The following is a 27,041-nucleotide window of genomic DNA, read 5'->3' as shown; positions in this document are numbered from 1 at the left end:
TGGAGGACCTGCACAAGGAGAAGTTAGACAAACTTGGATTGTTTTTCTGGGGTATCAGATGCTGAGGGGCAACCTGATGGAATTATGAGAGGCATAGATAGGGTAGATAGACAAAGTCTTTCTCCCAGGGTGGAAATGTCAAATACTAGAGGGTATAGATTTAAGGTGAGAGGGGGAAAGTTTAAAAGGAGATTTGTGAGGCAAGTTTTTGTTTTTAAACACAGTGGTATGTGCTTGGAACACACTAGCTCAGGGAGGTGGTAGAAGCAGATATGATGGCAATGTTTAAGAGCTATCATTCATGATATTCATGATAACTATTATCATGAATAGTGAACAGAGGAATTCTATTCTAAAAGGCAAGAAAAGCTTCCAAGCAGCAAGAAAGCAGCATTTTGAACCAGTAGGAATTGCAACACACTTCTCCATATCTACCAACCTCCTCCACCCCCCCGCCCCCCCACCGGTTCTCAGTACCGCTTACATTAACATTTGAAATTAAAAAATATTATTTCGCACAAACAGAATCCTTGAAACAAAACTAGCAAAAAGCAACTGCTTAGCTTCTTCCCAACAGTCAATTTCTCCCATCCTATTGAATGGGGATTGCTGTACTCGTGACAGATTTAACTGGGAGCAGGTTTCACAGTCCAAGTAGACTGCACATATCAAAATGCATTCGCAATTATTCAATGATTCCAATAAAAGGATAGCATTGACACAGCATCAAAGCCAGACAACAGTATGGATGTGGCACTATCTACATAGACTCCTGACAAAGCTGGAAACTGGGACTTCTGCACACAAACAGACAGCACCAGGTATAAAAGTGTTGGCTTCAGGTCAAAAGGTCAGGCCCAATAACTAATTCTTTCAAATAACTTTCCATCTACACATTTATAAAAACGTTGTATGTTTTAAGTTTTAGTCTTAAACAATCACACTTAATTCCAGGTTTATTCACTGCACATCAAATTTGCATCTGAGCTTTAAAATAGGATTTTAAGTAAAATTGTGTTGTTGCCAAAATTAGAACAATGTGCAAATATTACAAAACATTCCAGATTAGTGATTTAAAACGAGATAGACTATTCTCCACCCAGCTTTTAAAGAGTAGCTTAAAAGTGAGGTTAGCTTCAAATTCTAAAATACCATTTATCATTGCTTTTGTATATTCTGCTACAATTGTTTTTAATTAATTATGTATGAAACAAAATACAACTGAAGTTCTGTTAGCTCAAAACCAACTGCAAGTATAATTATAATAATCGCAAGATCATAATTTACATTAAACATGTAGGGAACTTGAAGAAACACTCAAGACCATACTGCTATTTTGGTTCACAGTTCTTTCAAATATTGTGCCACCATGTAGTTGGCACAATGCAGCCACGTACACAGAACATAAATGGATACAAGTCTCCAACCCATCTTTGACATCATCCCCACAGAGTGATTAAAATCTCACACCTTGCTCTGGCCATTTGATGCATCAGACCTGGACTTTCAAGTTCTTGGGAGTAAGGCTAGCGTGAAACAACTAAATGAAAAAAAACCCAATCATAGATCCAACAATTAAACCCTGCAAGAAGTGGACATTGAGCAATCAGGTGGAACAGGCCAAGATATGTCAATATCACCCATGTGTGAAAGATTATATTAAAAAATAATTTGACTGGTAATACTGGCTTTGTAATGCCCTCAATAATATCTCAAAGAAAATTTAGTAGTTTCTGGAGCAGCCAGCACAGGTTGAAACACTATAGTCCAGCATTCTCTGGTCCAGCAGCACATGTAGTCTGGCATGTTTTGAATGTGTTGTACAGCTTTATACTAATTAACTAATTCTGAGATCTAAAATTAACTAAGATCTGTGGCTAATTAACCTACTAGTGTAACCTTTGCTTTCTCAGCTGACATTCCTGGAAACGCTGGGTTACAGACAGTTCTTGGTGCCCTTGTGACCTGGGAAGTGTCCATACTTAAATAGAACAGTTCTGCTGCTCAGAGGAAGATGACTAGGGACAACTTAAGTGGTTCGGCACCAGTCAGGTCCAAAAGGGTACCCGACTAGAGAGTTGCAACCTGTACTTGGTCACAAAATGCAAGACTTTGCCTTAACTTTGATTTTATTTAAAACTTTGTTGGAACATCTTTGTCACACTTTTTCTTATGCCATAAAGTATAGCCTGAGGCAAGAAATGGAATGCAGTTTTCTAAATAGACTTGCTGCTTGTAACCATAGGGCAGAAAACTTACATTTTTATAACCTGAATCTTTTGTTCAAAGACATTAATGCACCATTCAGGTCCTCTCAAAGCTTTTATGACCATTTATCAATGAATCCCAATGTATAACTCAAACATCCTGAAATAATTTCACTATAAATGAGGATTTATTATCTGGAAATTTTACTGAGGCATTGACACATCATCAGAACATGGCCAATGTGTAACCATTGAAATCAATTCCTTTATAAAGCTTTGTGCATTGATTGCTTAGAAAATATCTGAATTAATCAAATTCTTGGTGCTGACTGCTGGTATCTTACCTTGCCACCAGATTCTAAATAAGCCTTTCTGTGGCTCTTTGTATTTTTTTGAAGGAGGATCCACAAATGTAGTACAAAGGATAGGAATGCTCATTAATCATTAGATGAGGCTCCATTGAAGACAATGGCAAACCAATTAGGAAGAGTCACACTGGCCTCTTACCATAAAAGAAAAGTTATTGAATATTGCATTGAACTTTAGTCCAGATTACTAAGAAAAACCAGTACAATCATATTTTAAACTTTAGTGGATAACTACCTTGGAAATTTAATCATGATTAAATGCATGAAAAACCATTTAACTTACTGAGTGCCCCAAGGAGAAGTTTAATTCAAAGCAAACAGCACCTAATACATCCTCAGAATCTGCTGGCACGAGTACTTCCTGGACAATTAAGGACTGAGTTATTTCTTCTTATGTCAGAAAATATAGTAATCGAGCTTTATTTAAGTACTGACTTTGTACTTCTCTGTAATACTCTAAGCTCTCTGGTTTCATTGAAGAACTGAAGTCCATATCTTGCAGCTCAAAATTAGTCAAGAATCCAAAGTGACATGGGTTGAATATCTCATTGAAATTATTACATCTAAAAAGGAGGAAAAATTCTCCTTCAGTAATTATGTTACAAAGAGGTTCACCCAAGGCTTACATCATCACATGTCAACAATACACTTTGTTACCTTCATTCCATTATTTTCTATGCTTTGTACAGATGACATTTTCCTCATTCCAGTTAATAGACTTGCCACGGTCAGGTCATTCTCAGGTAGAAAATATTGGTAAAGATCGTAGGTCAACCTCCACCTAGTGTGAGCATCTGTCCCAACATCACAAACAGGGGGCAGCAACCCTCTAAACAAAACAAAGCAAGCAGTATGTACATTTCATTGAACATATCACCTGATTCTCTCTCAAAACTATGTTTTCATGCAGAAGGAAAAAACTTAACCATTCAAAACAGTTTAAGCTTTAAAAATGTCAACATACAGACCAAACGTATTTTCCACTGTTCTCTCTTTCTTGGAGGTTGTAAACTAGAGCACTTTATCTCAGCAATTATATCTTTAATATGCACTACATCGAAAGGAAAACAGGCAATAAGTGCATTAAACCACAAACTCCACCAGCCAGGAGGCCTCAACCAGTGGGGCTACAGGTCACCCATAAGCTCAAGGCTTCCTCTCAAGTCGTACACTATCCCGACCTGGATACCTACCACTGTTCCACCACTGATGCTCAAACAAATCCTGGAACCTTCTACTGATAACATTTTGGGGGCGGGGGGGGGGGGGGGGGGGGGGGGGCATGGTCGGGTGGTATCTTGAGTGAATTGGCAGTAGCCCAAGGCAGCTCTTCACCCTTTTCTCAAAAGCAGCCAAGGATGGACAGTAAAGCTGGCCTTGTCAGTGGCACTCATATCCTCTGGAATCAATTTACCAAAAGATAAAGTTACCAATACAACAAACCAATGCAGCTCTGAAGGTTATACAATGTGACAACGTTTCTTTCTTAAAGCCCAGAGCACTAAAAATTGAGGTTTTGCAAGTCAATAGACATTTTTCAGTAGCACATTTGCATAGTTTTAAAGCACAATACCACAATTATGAATAAGAGCAATCCTTGATAAGATGCAAGACAACAAAATTTCAGTGAAACTAGAGATCCCCTGAAGAGAATATTAACTGAAAGTCACTAAACTAAGATGACAATCAAAAAGACATCTACATTAGTTAATAACTCTCTGGCTTACCTACTTGTGCCCAGGTTAGCTGGCGCAAACGATACAGTAGTTTCATACACATTGAACATCAAGTGCAAGTTTGGGTCATTTTCCAAGACAAACTCTAGGTTGCAGGCACCGGGTACTGGATCTGAGAGTATTGGAGGGAAATGTGATCAATTGATTCAAATGTTCAACTGATATTCTCCTTATAAAACATGATTATAGTTGGAAGTCGATTCCTAAAAGTTCATGGTGAAAGTGAATTGCAACAAAGATGAAAAATAAGCAATGAGGCAGGTATTGTGCATGCACCTGTTGTATATCCCAAACAATTCTCCTTTTGATCAGCTTCAGTCAAGAGAATGGAACAAAAAGCTGAAGTGCTGATTGGCAATTTGTTTATTGTTATCACATGTACCGAGATAGTGAAAAGCTTTAATTTGTATGCCACCCAGTCAGATCATTCCATAAGTATAATGAACTGATACAAAAGGAAAAAAAAAACAAAATGCAGAATATAATGTTAGGGTTGCAGAGAAAGTGCACTGCAGGTAGACAAAGTGCAAGGGCCATGATGAGGTAGACTGAGAGATCAAGAGTTCATCCTTATCGTACAAGAGGTCCCTTCATGAGTCTTATAACTGTGGGACAGAAGCTGTCCTTGAGCCTGGTGGTGCATGTTTTCAAGCCTTTGTATCTTCTGCCCGAAGGGAGAGGGAAGGAGAGAAAATGACCAGGTTGGGAGGGGTCCTCAATTAGATTGGCTGCTTTCCCGAGGCAGTGGGAAGTGTAAACAGAGTTAACGGAGGGGATGCTGTTTTCAGGATAGACGGGCCTGCGTTCACTACTGCCAGTTTGATGCTCTGAGGCTTAATTTTATCTGTCGTTTTTGTTCCCCTACTTTCAAAAACCAGTAACTTTGAGCAAACCCATGGCCAATTTCATTGCAGAGTACAATGCAAAGGTCTCCCTAAGCATCTCCATTTGATGTCATAAAACAAGTTTCATATCACTAGATTTGAGTAATTAGATTCACTAAGTTTATGCCAAAATAAACCTTATTTATTTTTCCTAACTTGAAATGAAGTAAATTTCCAAGGCATTAGGGGAGTTAAAGGTGACTGAATGCATGTTTAAGGAGGGAAATTTTAAAGATTTTAGGATGTGGAATGGGAAGTCACGGAGCAAAAAGGTTAAGAGTGTGAGTGGGAAAACTGAGCATTCCACCACTAATTACAGGTAAATGAGGTGTAATGTCGGAAAAGGATGGAGAGAAGGTGGAGGAAGATGAAAGGATTGAAAGAGGAAAAACAAGGATTGCCAAGACTTTCACACTGTATAGCATGGGCTGCAAAACTAATTGTAAGCACATTTGGTGCTTTGATTTTCCTTGCTTACACTGATTAAGAATTTGCTGCTCATTATGCCTGATTTATTGGCTTCATTCCTATGGATCAATATAAAAAGGAACTGCCTCAACACCAGCAACCTACACAATGCCTTGATTTAGTATACCGCTCCAAAACAGAGGACACCAGCAGACAAAACTGACACCAGCCACAGAGGGGTTAAGAGAGGCAAACTAAACATTGTTCAAACGGGGAATTCTAAAGGTGCATCTTCAAAGAAGTGTCAAGAGACAAGTGTTGCAGAAGGATTTAGTGAGGTTTTGAGGGCACAGAGCCTAGGTAGCTAAAGGCATGACAGCCAAAAAACAGGATAATGAAAATCAGAGATGCAAAAGAATTAGATTTTAATGGAGGAGATTACAGTGTGGGTGTGGAAGACCAAGTGTGGAAAGATTTGAACACTAATGATGTTCTAACGCAAAGCTTTGTCAGACCACAAGTCAACTGGTGAGCGGAGAGGTAAAGAGTACACAGGGCAAAATGGGGTACAAGCAGAAGCATCTTGGATGAGCTCAAGCTCAGAGTGGGAAAGGTAAGAATGAAGAAAAATAGAAACATTCAAGTGTGGAAGTATTGGACATGGGAGTCTGTTCACAGAAGGATTTACAGCCCACAAGGTCTAAGGCATGACTCAATATCCTCAAGAGCAGGAGATGCGAAGTCTAGATTACTCTAGGGAGGCTATAGGTAATCTTCCAAATTTCAATTATAGGTCCTATCTTTTATGTTGAAATAGTGGTTGAATTTCTCCATATATTATTTCTTGCAAATCAAATTTAGAGCTAGTAAAAACAAGTTAGTAAATTTGTTGAAGGCTATTTTAGCACAGTTCTAATATAGTATCTACATTCTAAACTAGCCAAGATTTGCTCAAAAACAACTCAATACAACAGAAATGTAGATTAAACTTAATGAGAGTCCAAAACCTTAGGTGAAAGCCTGAAGGGCTTTGAACTATATTTTTTAAAGAGAACATATGGATTGACTACTTTATCAACCTTTGTGCTCCTGTAGTGTCTCAGCCTGTCTATCATCAAATTCGTCTCCATTCTCTTTTAGTGATCTAGCTTCTGCAACTACAATATTTTCCTCAACCACATCAGTGCCATGGAATTCCGCATTCTCACACTGGGTCATGAAACTGCTTCTGCTTTTCCCATTTGGTCTCTCAGCGACTATCCAATATTGATGACCTTTGATTTTGTCCCCCACCCCTACACTTTCTGGTGTACATTCTGTCAAAATGTATCACAGTTTGAAGATGACTATTAAGTCACCTGTCATGTTCCCTGTTCAAATGGAAAGTTTAACAAATCTGCTCATGCTTAGATTCTTATTTTCTGCGTAATATGCAAACTCCTTGCATTACTTACCAATATGCATTGAAGCATTACCAGAGTTTATTTACCTTGGGAAGTGTAGGGCAGAGCAAACAGAGTTACCGACACCTCCTCCGCCCCAGCTTTGATGTAGAATTTTGCCTTTTCAGCAGCCGGCTGCAATATTAGAACCACACCAGCACTTGAGCTGGTATAAGACGAGTCTACAGAAAAGAACTGAGGCACACCAGGAAATAAGTCAATTTCTACATCACTGAAATTGCAAGTCTGCCCACAAGTGCCCAAAGGTTAAAGTGGGATTGGAACTACATAATGGCTAACTACCACTTTGATCTAATCACATTCATATTTCCATAAGACCATAAGCAGGAGCAGAATTAAGCCATTTGGCCCACTCAAGTGTGCTTCACCATTCAATCATGGCTGATGTTTTTTTTCCCAAACCCATTCTCCTGCCTTCCCCACCACCCCCCCCCATAAACTTTAACCCCTTAAAGCAAGATCTTATCTTTGCCTTAAATACACCCAATGACTTGGCCTTCACAGTCCTCTGTGGGAATGAATTCCACAGATTCACCACCCTCTGGCTGAAGAAATTCCTCCTCATCTCAGTTTTAAGGGGACATCCCTTTATTCTGAGGCTGTGCCCTTAGGTTCTAGACTCCTACTGATGTGAACTTCTTCTCCACATCCACTCTGTCCAGGTCTGACATTATTTGGTAGGTTTCAAATAGATATTCCACCCCCATCATCCTTCTGAACTCCATCATGTACAGGCCCAGAGCCATCAAACGCTCCTCATATTAAGCCTTTTATGCACAGAATCATTCTTGTGAACCCCTTCTGGATCCTCTCCAGGGCTGTGTGTGGCACCTTGTCAAAGGCCTTCTGAAGATTTCCTTGTGATATAGGAAGACATCTTTCCTTAGATACAGGGCCCAAAGTTGCTCTCAATATTCCAAATGTGGTCTGACCAACACCTTGTGAAGCCTCATCAGTATCCTTACTTTTATATTCTAGTCCTCTTGAAACGAATGTTAACATTGCATTTTTTTTTCCCCTTACTACCGACTCAACCTGTAAGTTAACCTTGAGGGAATCCTGAATTAGGACTCCTTAAGTCCCTTTGCACCTCAGATTTCACAATTGTCTCTCCATTTAGAAAATAGTCAACACCTTTATTCTTCCTACCAAAGAGCATAACCCCACACTTCCCTATGCTGTATTCTATCTGCCACTTCTTTGTCCACTCTCCCAACCCGTCCAAGTCCTTCTGCAGACTTCCTCCCTCTAACACTGTCCCTCCACCCATCTTTGTATCGTCTGCAAACTCAGCCACAATGCCATTCATTCCTTCATCCAGATCATTAATGTATAAAGTGAAAAGCTGTGGTCCCAACACTGACCCACTCCACTAGTCACTGGCATGAAATGTTAACATTCTCTCTCCACAATTCTGCCCACCCTGATCAGCACTTCCAGCAACCAAAATATCTTCCTACCACAGTTAGTTGTTTAATTTAAAAACCCTGAAATTCAAACTCTCTCTCGCCAGTGAACCCGGATAACAATCTCAAAAACCTGCAGCTAAGCAATGCACTAGTTGAGCATTTGTTTCGAATTCCATTCTGTTTCAAAGTATACCTGAACTCAGGCCTATAACAATGGTTCAAACTTCTACTTGAAGTTTAGTTTCTTTATAAAGTTGGCAAAGTCTCCTTACTTGCAATATACGAAGATATCAAAAATATATTTTTTTTAATTACATTGATGCATTGTGGGCACATTTCCAAACTGTCTTACAAAATACCACTCATCATTGTAGTAGTGTTCTGCTTTATCAGTTGGCTATTTTGCATTAAGTCACAATGTGGAATTCACATTTTTTAAATACTTATTACAAAAATAAGCTCTGATTACTTTTCTTCAACAGTCAAGTGAATATTGGACACAAGAAAAAACAAGATCCAATTGTGAAATCAAAAATTTCAATAAACAGTATCAGGTATCTTTTTTTTAAATAAGGTGTTAAGTGCCTCACAGATATCCTTTAAGTGTTAAACAGCAGAATACATGTTTTTATTTCATTAATAGCAACTAAAAGATAACAAAAATCAAAAAGAAGTGTGGTTCTTTGTGCCATCTCTGATTATTCGCATAGGTTTGAGATCAAAAAGACAAGTACAGATGAGGAAGCCAATTTAAAAATACTTAACTCAGCCTTTCACTTACCCTAGAGAGCGAGACTGTCACGTTTTGCATGTGCGAGTATACTTGGGTAACCACAGAGGAAGCTTGGTGACTAATGTTTGTAATGACAACTCGTTTACTTTCATTAGGCTCCAAAAGAACAGAAACGGGCACCAAAAGAGGGATTTTAATGTTACCTACAGTGAGAGAATTAGAAGCAAAAGCATAATCAATGCTACTTAAGTGCAACATTTTCTCAAGATATACACCAGCCACAAACAAGTACAAATCTAAAGCTCAGTTATTATTGAACAGGAGGCCACCATTTGACCCACTGAGCCTGTGGCAACATTTTGGAAACGAGTCAGTTCCATTCTCTGATTTCTTTCCCACAGCCTGAAATACAATTTGTTTCAAGAGTTGATCCAGTTCCAATCTGAAAGCCAGCAAGTAAAATATTTTACTACCTGAAACTGTGATGGAGCAATTATGTTGTTAAAACACATACACAATTTAGTTACACTTGCATATTTGATATGCTGAAGGTAATTTCTACAATAACAGAATGCAGCAGATGTTATCCTTTATTCCTTGCTTTCAATTATGTCTTAAAAGGGATCTGTGAATACAACCACCTGTGCTTTCTTCAAACTTTTGGCACAAGTTGCCTGAAATATGGGAGAAAATTATTTAACTTACTCGTTTAAAATAAAACTTCCTTATCAGCAGAAATGTCTCAACAAGCACAGGCTGTCATTTCACTTCTTGTTAAAGCTTGACATTAAATTGCAGCAGAACCACAAAGAATGTGTCATATGGTAAACATACCCTGATCTCAAAATAATTGCATAGTTAGTGGGGAGGAAAGGAAGATTTGAATTAATGAGACCTTACAGCACAACACAGACTGGCAATGCAATAGTCAGCCAAATAGATTTTAATTCTAGCAGTGTCAAATAAAAGGTTGTTGTAGTCTAAGGCAAGAGAAGCAGATCAACATTTCCAGGTTGAAGAACCATTTATCAGAATTCTGATAAATATTATCTCTATTTCTCATTTTGTTGCTGCCTGAGCTGCTGAGTTTTTCTATCATTTTCTGATTTTATTTCAGCTTTCGGGCACCTGGAGATTTTTTTTTGTTGATTTTCTATTGTTGTAGCCTATGTGGGTAGGGATTACTATTAATAAAAATGTACATTGTGTGATGAGCGATTAACATAAATACCTTGAATTTAATAAAGTTTTAATTTCACTCTCAGAAAACAGATGGATAGGATCATAAAAGGACTAGAGACAAAAGTGGTTAATTGTGTAGGTATCACTAATACATTATTTACTCGTATATTAAAACAAGTAACAACTAAATCTTGCACATTACCAACAGCAGGAAATTCCGTGCAAGTCTTTCAAGAAACCAAATTCATCAAAACATTAGTTATGAGCTGATTATCAAAGTTTGGGCATGAGATAGCTTTGAGAATTAAATAAATATTGCACAAAAGAAACCAAACCAATGTCAGTTAGAAGAGTAGGGAATGAATAACATTGAATCCTAACTTCTACGCAGCAAATTAATTCAGAAACATCTGGCATTTTGAATTTGTAAAATATGGCAATTACTCAACTCCTCAGTCTTAATAAAATCAAAACAGAAAACTATACTCCAAGAAACACACTGAGAATATACTTAATCTTTTAAACATTTCTACTGAAATACACACACGAAAAATTAAACTCAAATATTATTTTAATATTTGAGGCAAGTTAACACAGATCCAAGGCATTGAACCAGAGGATTGCCCATGACTCATTTTTGAGATTGCACTTCATCCCTAGTGCCTCCCAAGGACTGATACTTGACTCCCTTCAATTTTCACTAACATGCTTTCCTTACTGGCTATTCTACACAGGCTCCTGAATAAGATGTACTTTAATTTCAAAATTCCTATCATTATTTTCAAATCCATGACTGGCTTTGCTCCTCCAGCCCAGTAGCTCTACAAGCCACCCATCATGCTCATTCTCAAATTTCAATTGCTTCATCGAGGTTCTTTCAACACCCAAGATCCAAAGCTCTGGAACTCCCTCTATTAAACTTTCCACCCACGTCCTCCTTTGAAACTTCTCTCTGGCCAAGCTTCTGGGCACATGCACCATTTCCTTACTGTGCTTGGCAATTTTTGTTTGTGCAAAGCACTCTGTGATGCTGCTACATTCAAAGAGGCTGCCGAGATGGGAGTTGTTATTGTTGAATGCAATGTTTAAGGGCATTACATTCATAAAACTGGATGCAACAGACGGGCTGACTATCTGAAGCCAATGTTACAATGCCAACAGGCTCATTGATAGCACTTATACAAGAATCAAGAGGTCACAGGCTCAAGCAGCACAAAATTTGAGCAAGCAGTCGGTCCAACACTGACTGTTGTGCTCTTCTTCAGGCAAACTTAAAACAGTTTCTCCTCTCCCATATGCACGATGCAAAGGAGCAAGTTGGGTTTACCTAAATAAAAAAGTTATTTTCTTTTAAAATACGAGTGCCTGGTAACTTAAAATTTAAAAGTGGCTAGTCAACAAAAAAGAATTACACTAAACCATTTAATAGAAGTGTATTTATACAAACCTGTTCACAAAGTCCCAGAGCATTATTAACAGATGCAATGAACAAAGGGCAAGCCAGAACACGGGACAATTGTCCTGCTCTTCTGCAATACTTGAGTCATCTCCAAGAAAGCATTTAGAATATTGAATTAGATTTCATAAATACAGAAATGAAGGCAACTAATGTTAAGCTTATAAAGCTACTTACATTGGCTGAAATACTAGCCCTTGCAGGAAAACCTTAAATTGCTTGGGTAAACTGGAAACACTTGTTCTGAGAGCCATTGGAAATAAACAAGCACATAATTGATACCAGAATGATGAAGTGATAGTGAACACAGAAACAGGGCAAGAGACCGTACCCACACTAGAGCAAGTGCAGGCCATGTAAACCCACCCGCGATTGATCAAATTAAAGAGATGGCCATGTGATGAGCAGCATGGGGGGGGGGCAGAGCTGGGGGGGGGGGGCAGAGCTGGAGGGAGGGAGGGAGGGAGGGAGGGAGGGAGGGAATTGTCGATGCTTCTGGTAGAAACCCTGCATCAGAACTTTCCTCCCACAGATGCTGCTCAACCCGCTGAGTTCCTCCAGCGGACTGCTTGTTACTCCATATTCTGGCATCTGCAGACCCCTGTATTCCTCTGATGAGGTGCATTAGTCTGTTTGTGAGGATTCTCCAGGACTTTAGTTGGATTAGAGCCTGGTTAAATGAGACCCTCCTGAAGGCACTAGAAAATAACAGTGTAAGATGATAGGTTCAGAAGCAGCAGAGTCACAAGAGAATAACTATGGCCACCATCCAGAACCAGCATAGGAAGTACAGAATGCACATTAGAACATTACAGCACAGTACAGGCCATTCAGCCCACGATGTTGTGCTGACATTTTATCCTGCTCTAATATCTATCGAACCCTTCTTTCCCATATAGCCCTCTGTTTTTCTATCATTTATGTGGCTAAGAGTTGACTGTAAATCCCAACTCGGTCAAACTCTCTCAATCATGCAGCTTCACAATAGAACTTTGTCACATCCATTCTAGCACCAGTAAAAAGAAAGGGGCTGGGGTGGGGTGAGAACAATACACTACAATTATTTACACCCCAAACAAAAAATGGAACATCAATAATGCAGAATTCCCCAAGTATTGAACTGAGACACTGGGAGCATCAACCCAGAATTCTGAACTCAAGCTGAGAGTGGGACTTGAACCCATCACATTGACTCAGATTCAAAAGCACTACCAAGTGCATCATTGTTGGCATTTCAGTTATGATTTTCAGTCAACTAAATATTTTCTCAGTCAACTAAGTGTTTAATATACAAAAACTAGTTCGTTATGCCCATGCACTTATGCAAAACCCAACAATCAGTAATCAATTGGAACTGTGTGAGAGAGTGAGAACATTTGGGGTGTGGAGAGAGTAAGGGGGCTACATGGCTAGTTTTCATAGGCAAGTACAGTTTCAGTCGCAATGGTTCACAAATGAGCGTTAAAACTGCAAAATCTGAAATTTGCATTTGACAAATTACGTTTAAAATTCCTCGGCCCTCGCACAGCTTGACTAATGTTTATCACCAGTGACGACACAAACAGCGGAAACAGCCTGGCGCAATTTGACAGAATTTCTTGTATTCCAACAGAAACACGCACTTAGATACTTGCTCGCCTCGCATGCACTTGGGCACGATGTTTCGTTCCGAATCAGTAACACCTTTTTATTCCAAAAGTGTTAAATAAAAGTCAAGTGCAAATAAGCAGAAGAAATGCCAGAAGTTCAAAATCCATCAGGTTAATAAAGTTTGCAACCTGTCTACGTTACTCGAGTTAAAGATAAAGTTTAGAAGGCATGCATTAACTTTTGGCTTGAATTGAAACTGCATCACACATTCTCGCAGCTGTTCCGATTGGAGGTCAGGAGAAGGCTCAGTATCAGCCAAAGCGGAAGAGCTGCCCAGAAATGACTGCAATCCTCCCAGGTGTAGCCTGCAATAAGCTCACCTATAACCGCAGCCCGATCCAGACTCCGGGCATCCGCCGCCAGAAGTCCAGAGCAGCGACTCCGGGGGAACAGGGCAACACTCAGAACAAACAGCCACACAACCACACAAGGCTTCCACATCGTCCACTTCCCAGCCGCCCTCCTGTCAATCAAACAGTCCCTACAGTTCCCATTGGCTAATGCCTACACCCTAACAAACGTCACATCCTGAAATCTGCATGTCTGATCGATTTTCACGGGAGGTTACTTCTGTAATTTGCATATAAATATTTTTGCAGATGTATCTTTTTGCATCTTTCCTACTGGTGACTTTATTATTGCTGCCAAAGGAAATTATTTCCAATTTATTGCAATGACAGGTATCAAATGAAATCAATCTTAACGCTCGTCTGAACGTGCATAATTATTTCCTTCCTCGTTGCATTCATTACAGTCCAGATTCCTGGTTCTGTTAGTCTGTGTTAACCTCGCCACCTATTTGTTCATTTGGAACATCGGGAAATAAATGTCTGTGGTTGCAGCTAACAAGACAAACAGGGGAGAATAGAGGAGAATCGGGCCGCGGTACGAGCGCAAGACGCTCATTTAATATCAAAACTGGAAGTTGAACAGAACGCTGTCTTCTAAACTACTCGGCAAAAATACAAAACAAAGGGGTTGCGTTTGTTTACCGCTTTCCACAAACTTGGGATCTCCCAATAACTTTTACACCCAATGAAGTAAGTTTGAGGTGCAGTTCGTTTTCTCTCTGAGGGAAGAGAACTTGATGCTGGTGATCAGCTGCGGAGTTTGGAGAGAAAATTTCCAGACTATTTTCCCCCCATATTTTCTTGGGAGAATACTGGTTTAACTCAAGATCTTCTGACTCAAAGTGTGACCACTGAATTAAGGCAAACAGTGATAACAACGATAAGAACTTGTCTTCATATACTGTATGGAAAAATAGAATGCTGATAGTAGAGATGTACCCAAAGTACTGGACAAAAGAATAAGATAACTATTAAAGTTTACTGGAAGATAGGTGACATTTAAGGAGGTTCTTAAAGGAGATGGAAGTAGATAAAGAAAGGAAATTATGGAATGCAGAGGCCAGGTGGCTAAGAGCTGTTCTTTTTGCAGTCTGAATGGAAATGTTTTGCAAAGCAATCAGCCGTTCTGCTTTAGTTTCTCCAATGTACAGGAGACTACATCTTGAACACAATGCAATACACTAAATCGGAGGAAGTGCAAGTGACTTACTGCTTCAGCTGGAAGGGTTGTTTGGGTGCCTTTTTGTGGGAAAGAAAGGGTTGAAAGGGCAGACTGCGTTTAGAGTCATAGAGTCATACAGTATGGAAGCAGGCCATTCAGCCCACCACATCCACACTGACCAGTGGGCACCCACCTGTATTAATCCCATCTTCCAGCACTTGGCATGCAGCCTCCTAGTGTCATCTTGACACTTAAGCACGGGGTGCTTCACAATGTGAAGACCCAAGTTCAAAAGTTGTTAGGCATGCAGCCACAGAATGGTTGCTTATGGGAAGAAAGATCACCTCAGCTTCACTTCTCTTTCTCTCAACTTCAGGATGTTCTTTAATATCTTCCTCTTTAATCAAGCTTTGGACCACTAGGTTTACGAGAATGTTGCCAGCACTTGAGGGCCCGAGTTATCGGGAGAGGTTGGGCAGGGTAAGACTTGATTCCTTGGAACATAGGAGACTGAGGGGTGACCTTATAGAAGTGTATAAAATCACGACGAGCATAGATAGGGTGAATGCACACAGTTTTATTCCCAGAGAAAGGGAACCAGAAACTAGAGGGCACAGGTTTAAGGTGAGAGGGTAAAGATTTAAAAGGGACCTGAGGGACAACTTCATCACGCAGGGGTGGTGCGTATATGGAACAAGCTGCCAGAGAAAGTAGTTGAGGCAGGTACAATAATGACATTTCAGAGATATTTCAATAAGTATATGGATAGGAAAGGTTTACAAGGATATGGACTAAATGTGGGCAAATGGGACTAGCTCAATTGGGCACCTTGGTCGGCGTGGACGTTAGGCCGAAAGGCCTGCTTCTATGCTGTATTACTCCATGGTTCTATAACTAGTCCTAAAATTTACTTTTGTGAATTTGAGTTAACCTTTGGTTGACAGCTAACTTTTGGATGCTTCATAAAACCAATGAAACCATATAAAAGCAACAGTTTGTTGTTGTCAAGAATACAAGTAGACTGGGTGGACCCTCTGAATAGGTTTAGGAAAGACTACTAGTGCACTTGTACAACCGATTGTTTTTTCACTACTACCTAACAATACTGTGGAGGTTACCTTTCCTTCTGCTGCTCTGTTGTATTCATCAAATGGAGATTTCACCCGGTTTCCATCAGGAGTGGTGAAGCTTTAGATACTCTATGAGTACATTTGATTGCTTTCCAAACATCATTCTAAAGACAGATGGGACCTGCTAATTACACAATGATGAGTCTCCTTTTAAATTCTTGATAAAATTCATCAATTTGAATATAGATTCCTTATCCACTGATGATATTGGATTTGCTGAGTCTTTTATTCTTTGATGATTATATATTTTCTTGTGGAAAGGACTGGTATGTTGTGTTGCCTTTGCATTTTAAGGCTCTTAAATCTACGTTCAGTAAATCCAAAGGTGTGATTCCTTCAGAACCTTGGTTACAGGATAACGGTACATTTGCTAATAGAAACCAAAATCAAGGCTTTTGTCACAGGAGCCTTGATACCTAGAACATTGCAAGGGAGTTAATGCAAGAATACCTGTCAAAAGGTCCATTTGGATTAATAAGCAGGCTAAGCAGATTATTCAGAGAACAAAATGCCAATTTATTTTGACAAAGCCTTGCAAATCATAGAACACAAGAAGTTTCCACTAACCTGGAAAGGATTGTAATGAGTTAGCTGTATATTGTCACCAGTAGTTTATTAAATATTAAATTACCTATGACAGAGAAATAAATGGCTCATGTGGGATCCTATTAATCAGCTGAAACCCTGCCAAGAGCTCTAGTAGAGTCTGGTATTATTAGAAATGACAGGCTCCAAATGAATGAGCTGAAGTCCACTGGCAAACTAGAAGTAGGTTAGAGGCCAACTATTCAAACACAACTTTAATCCAATTTCCATCATAACTTAATTACTAATAGTTAATTAAATTTGATATGATTAGAGTCAGTGGTCAGCTTGAATTCAAGGAAAGAGATGTATGTCTAATTAACTGATGAAGGCTTATAGAGACATAGCATATCTTTTTCAGGAATAGAAAACAAGCCAGGCCCTTCAATCACACAGCTTCAGGGATGTTTTTTCATGAGCCTACCTTATCACCCCACCCCTGTCAAATAAGATGGATTTCCTAGGGAATAAACAAGTGATAAAACTTATCTGGGTACCGATGCTTAATTGAGTTGACGGACATCAGAGCTACCATCATGGATGTGAGAGATGACTGGCACATAAAGATCCAGACTCACCTTGCATGGCTTTCACTCAGATTGGTTGGTATAATCAAGTCGACATTTGTGCATTAACAGTATATAAAATGATGTTTTCACATTCAAATCCTCAGACTTAAGTTGTTGGTTTGATTTAAGTTCATATAAGTTATGAAGGGGTGAATGTTTTTATCTCCAGTAGGCATAGAAGGTTTTTGTAAAATGGAAGATTCTGAAGGAGATGTTTGTCATTTTGTTATAGCTGAAGGCTAACAATGACTCCCAGAGCAAGGCACAGTAACCAGTTTATCCATACCTCCCACGGAGCCAAGGTTGTGTAAATTTCAGAAACAAGGGTAAAGCATTTAATCTATTCAACAGACTGCATCTTTATCTGCAAGTTTACGATCAGCAAACAGTTAATGCTGACTTACGATGAGGTAACCAAACTGTCTTTGAAAAGTGTATATTTCATCAATGAATGCCACCTATTAAATATTTACTTTTTAATTAAACTCTGTCAACTCTGATGAACAAACAACTATTTATAGTCTGACCTCTTTGATAATTGTTAAAGTAAGGGGTACCATTTTTTAAATGTAATTCGTGGCATGGAACTACCTGAGCATAATTTTCATGACAAAATTTTATTTTTCCTGTTTTGATTGTCTAATATTAAAATTCAATTTCTTTTGAAAAAATAAGTAACTCCCACTCTGAGAAAAAAAAATGCAAGCACCATTGATCCTTTAAGGGGAGGTCTTTTTTGTGCTCCTTTGATTTGCCCCGCTCCACATTTCAACCAACTCATCATTATTTGGAACATTGAGTTAGTAACTAAAGGTTGCCAGCACTCATTGCTGACCTCAAAGGAAGCAACAAAAACTTAGTGGCTATTTTGGTGCAAGCTTCTCATTTTCTGACATCAGTCAGACAGCAGCGATTACTTTCTTATTACAGGACAGATAGAGGCTATTCAGCCTTGTGAGTCCATGCCAGCTCCCAGCAGAGCAAGCCACTTCTTCCCATTCCATTTCTTATTTCCCTGTAACCTATTCTCTTTCTTATTCTCAACCACTCCCCTTTGATTCTTTTTGCCAGAAATAATTTACAGTTGCCATTTAAACTACCAGCTATGTTTGAGTTGTAGGATGGAACTAGAGCATATTGGGGAGGAAACCCACACGGATACAGGTAGAATATTGCAAACTCTACACAGACACCACCTGCGTTAGGATCGAACCAGGGTTGATGTAAGTGTTTGGTATCCAACAACATTGATTTCATGAAGCAGGTTTAGCATTTAATCACGCTGAAGAATTCTCAAAAACTGATAACCTAAACCCTTTTTTTTTACATCCTAGAAATTAAGCAGTACTTATGGGTTAGTTGGTCATTAAAACCATAAGCACATGTTCAAATACCATGCATAAATTTTCTGGGGCTTTTAACTGTGAAAGTAGTTTGTGAGTAATTTTATTTCTAATCTCACTGATATCTGAAATTTATTGCAGAAGGCATGTTTGTATGCCTTGTGGACAAGTAGGTAATCACTGTGATTGCGATATTTAACTTGACCATTATTTGCATTACAAACTCTTGAACAATGAAAATATTTTTTATCCTCAACCTTAGCCTAGCCAACATTTCCCAAAAGAAATTGCAGCTGTTACTTCCATTTTTTTGCTGTTGCACACTTCTGCCATTTTGTACCATATTACATTGAACATTTAACATGGCATCATTAGTATATGTTTTTAATCTGTCCCACGGTGATTTTCGTGATCTCAGTTGATTATTTTTATCATAAAATTAAAATACTCACGTGATTCATGAATTATTGTCCCAACAGAATTTCGTCAAAATCTAAGTTGAAAGCTTCTTACTTTATTTCAAACTTTAGGGAATGGCACAGGCAAAATAGCAACAAGGAGGCAGTAACTAACTGAAATTTAGTCATAGGCCAGTATGAACCCAGTTGAGTTTGCCTAAATTGTTCAGTCATTCTTCAGAAAACTGTCATAACTTGGTAACCATTACTGATATTACAAGTATTTAATGAAGGAATTTTGAAGCATAGCAACTGTTGTAATTTGGAAAACATTGCAGTCAGTTGGCAATACAGTATCTCTCATGGCCAACAGTGTGATAAGGGCCAAATGTTCTATTTCAGTAATGTGGCTAGACTAGAATAATTGGCAATATTGGTCAGTAACACAGTGCCATCTGGTGTTAAACTGGATGATGATCTTTAAGTGTGTATAGTGAGAGTTAGCCACAGTGTTTACGACACCAAAAGCTTTTGTAAATAATAAAGCATTCTTCATTAGATCTTCATAGCGTCAGAGAATCATGCAGCACAGAAATGGGCCCTTTCGCCTTTGTCAATGCCAACCATGATGCCTATTTGAGCTAATCCCACTTGCCTGTATTATGCCTGTATCCCTCTGTACCTTTCCCGTCTGAGTACCAGTCTAAATGCCTTTTTAAATGTTGTAATTGTATCTGCCTCTACCACCTCTTTTGCCAGCTTGTTCCAGATAATCACCACCCTCTGATCAATGTCCTGCTGTATCCTTAGACAACTGTCTTTGCTATCGAAGACTCCAAAAATTGTTGTGTCATCTGCAAACTTACGAATCAGACCACCTGCATTCTCTTCCAAATCATTTATATACATATATATATATATCTTACAAACAAAGGCCCCACCACTAATCCCTGTGGTACACCACTTGTTACCGACTTCCAGTCAGAAAAACACCCATCCACCACTACCGTCTGTCTCCCATCACTAGCCAATTTTGGATCCGGTTTTCAAACACGTTTTGGATGCCTTCTGCCTTAACCTTCTGGACCAGCCTGCCTTGTCAAAAGCTTTACTGAAGTCCACGTAAACCATGTCCCTAGCACTGCCTTCATTAATTTTCTTGGTTACGTCCTGAAAAAACTTAGCCAGATATGTGAGGCACCATTTCCATGCACAAAACTGTGCAAACTCCTCCTAATCTGCCCCTGCCTTTCCAGGTGAACATAAATCCTGTCCCTCAGAATCTTCTCCAACAACTTCACTACCACTGATGTAAGGCTCACTGGCCTGTAATTTCTGTGCCCTTAAATCTGTGCCATCTAGTTCTAGACTCCCTTCCCTGATGAAAAAAACTTGACTATCTGTCCCACCTTTGCTCCTTATACTTTTATAAACCTCTATACGGTCACTCTCCAGCTTCCTATATTCCATTGAGAATAAACCTAGCCTATCCAATCTCTCTTTTTAACTACAGCACCAGGCAGTATCCCGGTGACAACATTCACAGTCCTCCAGTCTTCTAGATGAAGTTCTCAAATTTTTAGCTGTAATTGGACATTTTATTTTCTCCTGCAATGACTGTGAATATAGCAGTTTCTTTCCATCTGTTAAATATTTGATAGGTCGATTGCTGTAAATTGCCCATAATGTCGATGAGTGTAGGAGAATCAGGGTCAGGGTATAAAGATCAGAGTGTGAGAAAAGACAAGGGATTAGACTAGATAGTACTTGATGGCATGGGTGCAGCGAGATGAAGTTTCTGTTTCCATGCTGTATGTCTATGACTCATTAGTTTGTAATTCTGTATATTTGTGTATTAATTCTTGTAGAAATTCAATATTTCTTGTTTCAGTGAAAGCAAGTGACAATGTTAATTTTCAAATGAAATATTGTAGTTATGTATCAGAGACAACCATATCAATTACATTATATGTCATTTTTCTGTACAGAGTTATTGGTGACATAATCCAATCTAGCAGTACCTTGTGGAATGCCAAAAGGCATTTTGAAGCATTGATGGCATTCATGGGTTGGAACACCAACAATGTGGCCACTTACACGTCACATAAAAATATTCTTTCCCGATATGACTTAACAATGTATTATCATCACTTTGCTTTTTGATTAATTCCTGAAATTTGTTCTTTCACCTAAACTATTAAATACCAAGCAAAGTCTTGGATGCAGTGGGGTGGGGTTGGGGATTGAATTTGGTTTCCATCCATTGCACTAAATATGCTCATTGCAAATTGTCACCCTATTTTACACCATTTTTGTTTGCACTATTAATTTCAATGCAAATGATAATCTGGTACAGTACAAGATCAGTTACCAATTTGTAATGAATACATCTTGAACTACTAGCAAAGATTAATTTCACATCCCTGAGGACTAAATAATTATTTTGCGTTAGAAATGCATTCTTCACTTTCTCATTAATCAGTTAACTTATGTTGATTAGTTAAGAATTAATATGCGAATATTATACGGTTGGGAATATTATACGGTTGGCATTTTGCTATGAGAGGTGCCCACTCAGTATTCTGAATGAGTATTTGGACATGAAGAACAATTACTTTTCAAGGGATGCATTTTCCTCAGCATTACTATTTCTGTGTTTTTGCATTTTGACAGAATTGTACCGCAATCCAATAAGAGCTAACTCACTATATTTCCAATTTCTTTCTTTGTGAAGTGCCTCTTCAACCACCTAATTTTAAACACTTGAATTATGTATCTCTTATGTACCGCCCTTTTTAGCACAGATAACTGACTTTGCTTGTTTGAGCTCTCTTCATATTCCATCAATTTAAATTCTGCTTATGTTTCTGCTGTCTTTCCTCAAACCTTCTCACACGTTTCTTTGTCTTTTCACAAGTATTGTGAACAAAACTGGTCTCACCCCAACTTTTAGGATTATCTGTAAAATCTCAAACTTCACAATGGATTTACTTATTTTATATAATTTTCCAATTATTACAAATAAATTAAGTGATAATTTCAATGATTTATGAAGCACTACAGACAAATCTTCTTCTGTTTTACTTCATTTATTGATAGATTGTGGTGTTATCATTGTGGTTGGATTCAGTACTAATATATATAAAATATGACATTATCCATGTTAAAATTATTTGCCTCAGTTTTTCCACTGTGTTTATCAATACTTTGATTAAGAAAGGGAGAACCTTATATCTGGGTTTGATGATAACACTAAGTTAGGTAATAGAATTATCCACAAAGGTGGGAAAAGCCTCCTACAAACTCCCTTTTTCCAACAGCCCAATACCACTGTAAATGCTTGGATGGGCAAGCTCCACAGGTAGAACCTATAGGACCTTAGATGTGGTGCAGAAACGATCAGGATAATCACTAGACACTAGAGATTAAAAAAAACTAAAAAGACCAATAGAAGATTATTTTTTATATGAAGGAACCGGATCACAAAGAGGTAGAAGTCTTGCAGCTATTGCATGAAGCTCTGGTTAGACCCCATCCACAGTTATTGTGTTCACCAAAATAATATGAGGGCTGTAACATTTTGAAATTATGAGAAAGGATTACATGTATTGCTTGAGTATAGAAGAACTTTCTCAAGTGGAATTTGTTTTCAGGATTTCCTACATGGGTCAGAGCCCTTTACCCCTAATCCCACCATGCCAAAGTCAAATGAAAAGTTCAATGGTGTTTGGTAGTAGTATTTAAATAATATGGAATCAAACCTAGTAATTGAAGCTGACATGCAAATCAGAGCATGAATGTCAGAGCTGGCTGGATAGTTGACGTCTGGCTTTCATCTTCAGAGGAGATAGGAGAACAGAATCAGACAGGATATGTGGAGATCATGAGATTATGACAAAAAACAAAACTTTGTAGAAAAGATGTGTGTGGCTGCATAGATTTTAGTAAATTATAGAGAGATTCTAATAGATAGATCTCAAAGGGTTGTTCCAAACTGTCTTTTTGCAGACATCCTAGTGACTGAAAGCAACATTCTAATCCAAAAAAAATGTATCTTCTTGTGCAATTATTTCAACTAGAATAAAATCACTGGAGGATCAATTATATAAAAAGAAAACCTGGTTATTTAGAAGGAAAAGTTTAATTAAGAGCAATGATATTTTAAGCTGCTTGAGAGCTGTTAAATATTTATTTGCAATGGAAAGTACTCAAGGTAAGTCAACAGTGCCATTTGGAAAGTATGCAAACATCTTTATGATCACATTGTACCACAAATTTTGTGAAGGGCTTGGACTCCATGGTGACAAATGATTAATGTGTGATATAAGGTGTGTAAAAACACCTTGGATACCAAATCCTCTAGACTGGGTGGATTGGAGCCACTTTGAGCCTAACCTGTCGTTTGGTTTCCCCGCAACAAATGGAAAGAGTTTTTCTTAGAGAATTCTTGGCGTTGCCATTTGTTACAAAATAAAAGAAAGGATTGACGCAGGTGTTTAAGCTGCAGATGGCCATCTCGACTGAGAAGCCTGCATCTGAGCTGTAAATCAGCCAGGTCTGATTACTCCGGATGGCTCTCATGGTGATGCAGATATTCCTCATGAGGTGGTAGGGCAGGTACATGAGACTAAAAATGATCAGGACGGAATACATCAGCCGGAAGAGCTTCTTCTTTTTTTGGGTACATTGCAAGTTATGCTTTTTGAGCTCTTTGGTGCAGTTCCAGTAGCAGTAGCAGATGGCCATGAAGGGCAGGAGGAAGCCAGTCACTGTGCTAATTGCTGAGTAGGGCAATGACTTGCCAGGGTCGTAGGAGAAGATGTAGAGGGTGCAAACAGATTGGTTGCCTGAGCAAGGGATGATTAAAGTCATGAGGGCGGAGGGGACACTGACTACCATGGCCAGCACCCAGATCCCCACACACACGTACAAGGACTGCCGCATGTTCAGCAAGAAGAATGATTGCAAAGGATGGACTATGGCTAGGTAGCGGTCCAGGCTGATGCAAGTCACAAAGTAGATGCTGGAGTAGAAGCAAGCATGGTACATGCACCTCACGATCTTGCAAATGACACTGCCGAAAACCCATTGTAGCCTGGCAAAGTGGTAGTGAATGAGGAAGGGGAGGGTCAGCATCCACGTGGTGTCGGCCATCGTCAGGTTGCAGAGAAACAAGGTGCTGCGGTTCCAAGGTCTGGTCTGGCGGATCATAACCAACAGGACCAGGCAGTTCAATGTCAGACCAATGACTAAAACCAGCAGAAACGTCACTGGGACCACGTAAATCTGAATGAAGAACAGTGCTGGGTCCTGATCCAAAGAGCAGAAAACAGATTTCAACCCCTGGAAGAGAGGATTGGTAGATTGAAATCACGACTCCCCAAAAAGGCCTTGCATTTATCTATAGCTTTTCACCACCTCACTATATCGCAGAGACTTCACAGTTAATGGAGTATTTGTAGAGCTGTATTCACTATAAGAACATGTGGAATCCTAGAATCAGCAGTGTGATAATAAGCATACATGCAACGTTTACAATGATGGACAAATGCTAAAGGATACACAATCCATTAAACAATCACCTTGGAACCTTCAGTTTGGGGTGGAAGATGGCTAAAATTCTATGTTGCAAAATATAATACAACAGCAATATCAATAATAACTCACTGTGCTTTCTTGTAAAGCTAACATGCAGCCCAACATCTCCTTGTGTGCCCGAATCTGTGGAATGCCGTTACACTTGATCAGTGGCGCTGGCATTAGTTGGTTTCAAAATTTACAGTCTGAAACATGTGTACATACATGCAGAAAAAAAGATACTATAAAACAAACCCTTGATATTTTCCGTTCGGTATTTACTCAAATTTGAAGATTAATGATGCACTCTGCAAAGATTCAGGGAACACTCGTCTTTCAATTTCTTGGGATTTTCGAGATAGGGTGCAGGAAACAGATAACTTAAGAAGCGTAAAAAATAAAGGTCAATAATTTGCGAGTGGAAGGTGATGGATTGGCAGACTAGTCCTTTCGTGTTTTGGATTTATTCCTATAAACTGGCAATACTTTAATATCACAGACTCATTTTTATAGCCCACCCATTCATTGGCCAAAGGAGGATAAAACTTTCCCGATATTCCAATGCCCTAATCGAGTTGTACCCACTAATTGGTGAACGAGAGGCATTCTATAAGGCGACCCTGCTTTTAGCGGTATCCAGAACCCTAATTTCAGCTTCATTGCACTCGATAACTTACATCTATTATCAATTTCTCGCACTTGAATATGAAAAATAAAATCACATTTTTGTCAGGATTAAGTATCTCTGTGTTTATATTATTTGACCTTTACAAATAAACTTTTGAGAAGTTAATGCCTCAGTAAAATGTCATTACAAGTTACCAGTTGTTGCACCTCCAATTAAAGAATTGTTGGTTCTCTAGAAAGCTGCGGAGTGATTGTGAAGAATGGCATTTGACTCTTGGGAATTAAGACCATCGCTAACACAACACTTCTCATCTCATTTGACCAAAAAAGTGGAACATATATCAATCTCACTCAAACTCACATTTGAAAAGTGCACTACGCTCACCTCCACATTTGCGACAGTCATAATCCAATGTTGCTCTTATTCCAAGTGAGGAGCTTCGAATCCCAGGCGCTCTCAATTACTCTGGAAACAGTCAGGAGGCTTTTAGCTGTTTAATGCTTTTTCACCAGGTAACCTAGCTATGTGATCCGCGGCAATAATTCTTTCTTTATCTAAATAGCTACCTCGTCGACTTTCATGACATCTCCCTTGGCAAACATTGATACTGCTCGTAAGAACATAAACAAAGGAAATAAACTTCGTCAACAGAAATTAGTGTGAAGTAGGCCAGATTAATTGGTGCATTCACCAAGGATGACCAGGTTCAAATCCAATCCTAACTGGATCAAGAAAATGCTATTGATAGGCATCTTGATTCCAAATGCAAATGTGAAATTCTGGCTAACAATTTCTAAAGCAGAGCTGTTGCATTTGCATCCACAAGCTCCATGGTGTAACCTCGGGACAGGTATGGGGCGAGGTGATAATCCCCTGGGACTGAAATGTCAGTTTGCAGGAGCAAGCTTCCACTTCTGTAAGCTTGCTCCTGCCAGTTAGACTCCCCAGGATGCTTGGCAGGAGGTTGTGCATGGCAGCCTGGTGCATCTTTCTGCTCTCCACTGATCTGGTGGTCTGAGATAAGAAGGTGGGAGGGACAGGATTGGTGGCCATTAGGTCCCACAGTTGCTGAAAGAGCAACAGAGGAACTTTCATCTTTCCTTTGACTCAAACAATTTGTTTCAGATGGTGAACAGGTTAATAAATGCATTTTATTAAAAAGTCCACCGGTAGAGAAACAAATATCTCCAAGAAAAACCTAAGTATTAACCACAATTCTCTTGTTTTAACTGCACTGTGCATTAATGGCAGAATAATACATTTTTGGTGATTAGTTTCTAGGTAATTTATTACAATCTAACCATGAAAATAATTTTAAAATCTTCACTTTAGGTAGTGCCATTTTTTGGTTATATCATACATCTTCAATTACACTGTGATTCCTAATTCTTCTGAATTCTCAGAGGCCTTGGAAGAACTTTACCCATCATAATATTAGCACAGAAATCAAATATTTGCACATTCTAAGTTACAAACACATTTTATTTCTTTGTTTTAGAGGAATTCTTTTTCTGCAGAAATAACCCAATAAATTGTGCCCAAGTGAAACTTATCATTTTTAAATTGCCCCAATTCTTGATAGCTGAATTGACAGATATTGTTTCCCCTAACTAAAAACTTCTTTCCTTACAACACAACAAACTACTAAAATGTACTTTTCTCTCTCTTGTTGAAGATTTGATTATCCCCTTAAACCTTCCTGAATTCACAAAACATTTATCTTCATCAATTCCAGTTTCAGATAGAATTGATTCCAAGGCTTGTTGGTTTTATCTCTGAGTAAGAAGCTCTTGCAATTACTTT

At 38.8% G+C, this 27,041-nt stretch overlaps 2 protein-coding genes across 3 annotated transcripts in view; both read right to left on the bottom strand.

Moving 5' to 3' along the window:
• LOC127577699 (transmembrane 7 superfamily member 3-like) overlaps positions 1 to 13,962 on the bottom strand; it is a 29,441-nt gene extending 15,479 nt beyond the window's left edge. Inside the window, exons 1-5 of one of the 2 annotated variants that reach the window (XM_052029149.1) lie at positions 13,817 to 13,962; positions 9,257 to 9,411; positions 7,093 to 7,240; positions 4,303 to 4,423; positions 3,233 to 3,404 (exon numbers count right to left, since the gene is read on the bottom strand). In XM_052029149.1, the coding sequence (XP_051885109.1) occupies positions 3,233 to 3,404; positions 4,303 to 4,423; positions 7,093 to 7,240; positions 9,257 to 9,411; positions 13,817 to 13,937 (717 nt within the window). In that variant the 5' untranslated portion in view covers positions 13,938 to 13,962. The remainder of the gene's footprint in view (positions 1 to 3,232; positions 3,405 to 4,302; positions 4,424 to 7,092; positions 7,241 to 9,256; positions 9,412 to 13,816) is intronic. The other variant, XM_052029150.1, reaches the window with a different exon arrangement.
• A 9,430-nt stretch (positions 13,963 to 23,392) lies between these two features.
• LOC127577963 (P2Y purinoceptor 1-like) lies at positions 23,393 to 24,187 on the bottom strand. Its single transcript, XM_052029670.1, has one exon. It carries the CDS (start codon positions 24,185 to 24,187, stop codon positions 23,393 to 23,395), a length of 795 nt encoding a protein of 264 aa, XP_051885630.1.
• Positions 24,188 to 27,041: the final 2,854 nt, after the last annotated feature.

The sequence above is a fragment of the Pristis pectinata genome, chromosome 14 (assembly GCF_009764475.1).
Source record: "Pristis pectinata isolate sPriPec2 chromosome 14, sPriPec2.1.pri, whole genome shotgun sequence".
Taxonomy (NCBI): domain Eukaryota; kingdom Metazoa; phylum Chordata; class Chondrichthyes; order Rhinopristiformes; family Pristidae; genus Pristis; species Pristis pectinata.
Note: the sequence above shows the minus strand (reverse complement) of the source record. Positions and strands in the feature narration are given on the sequence as shown.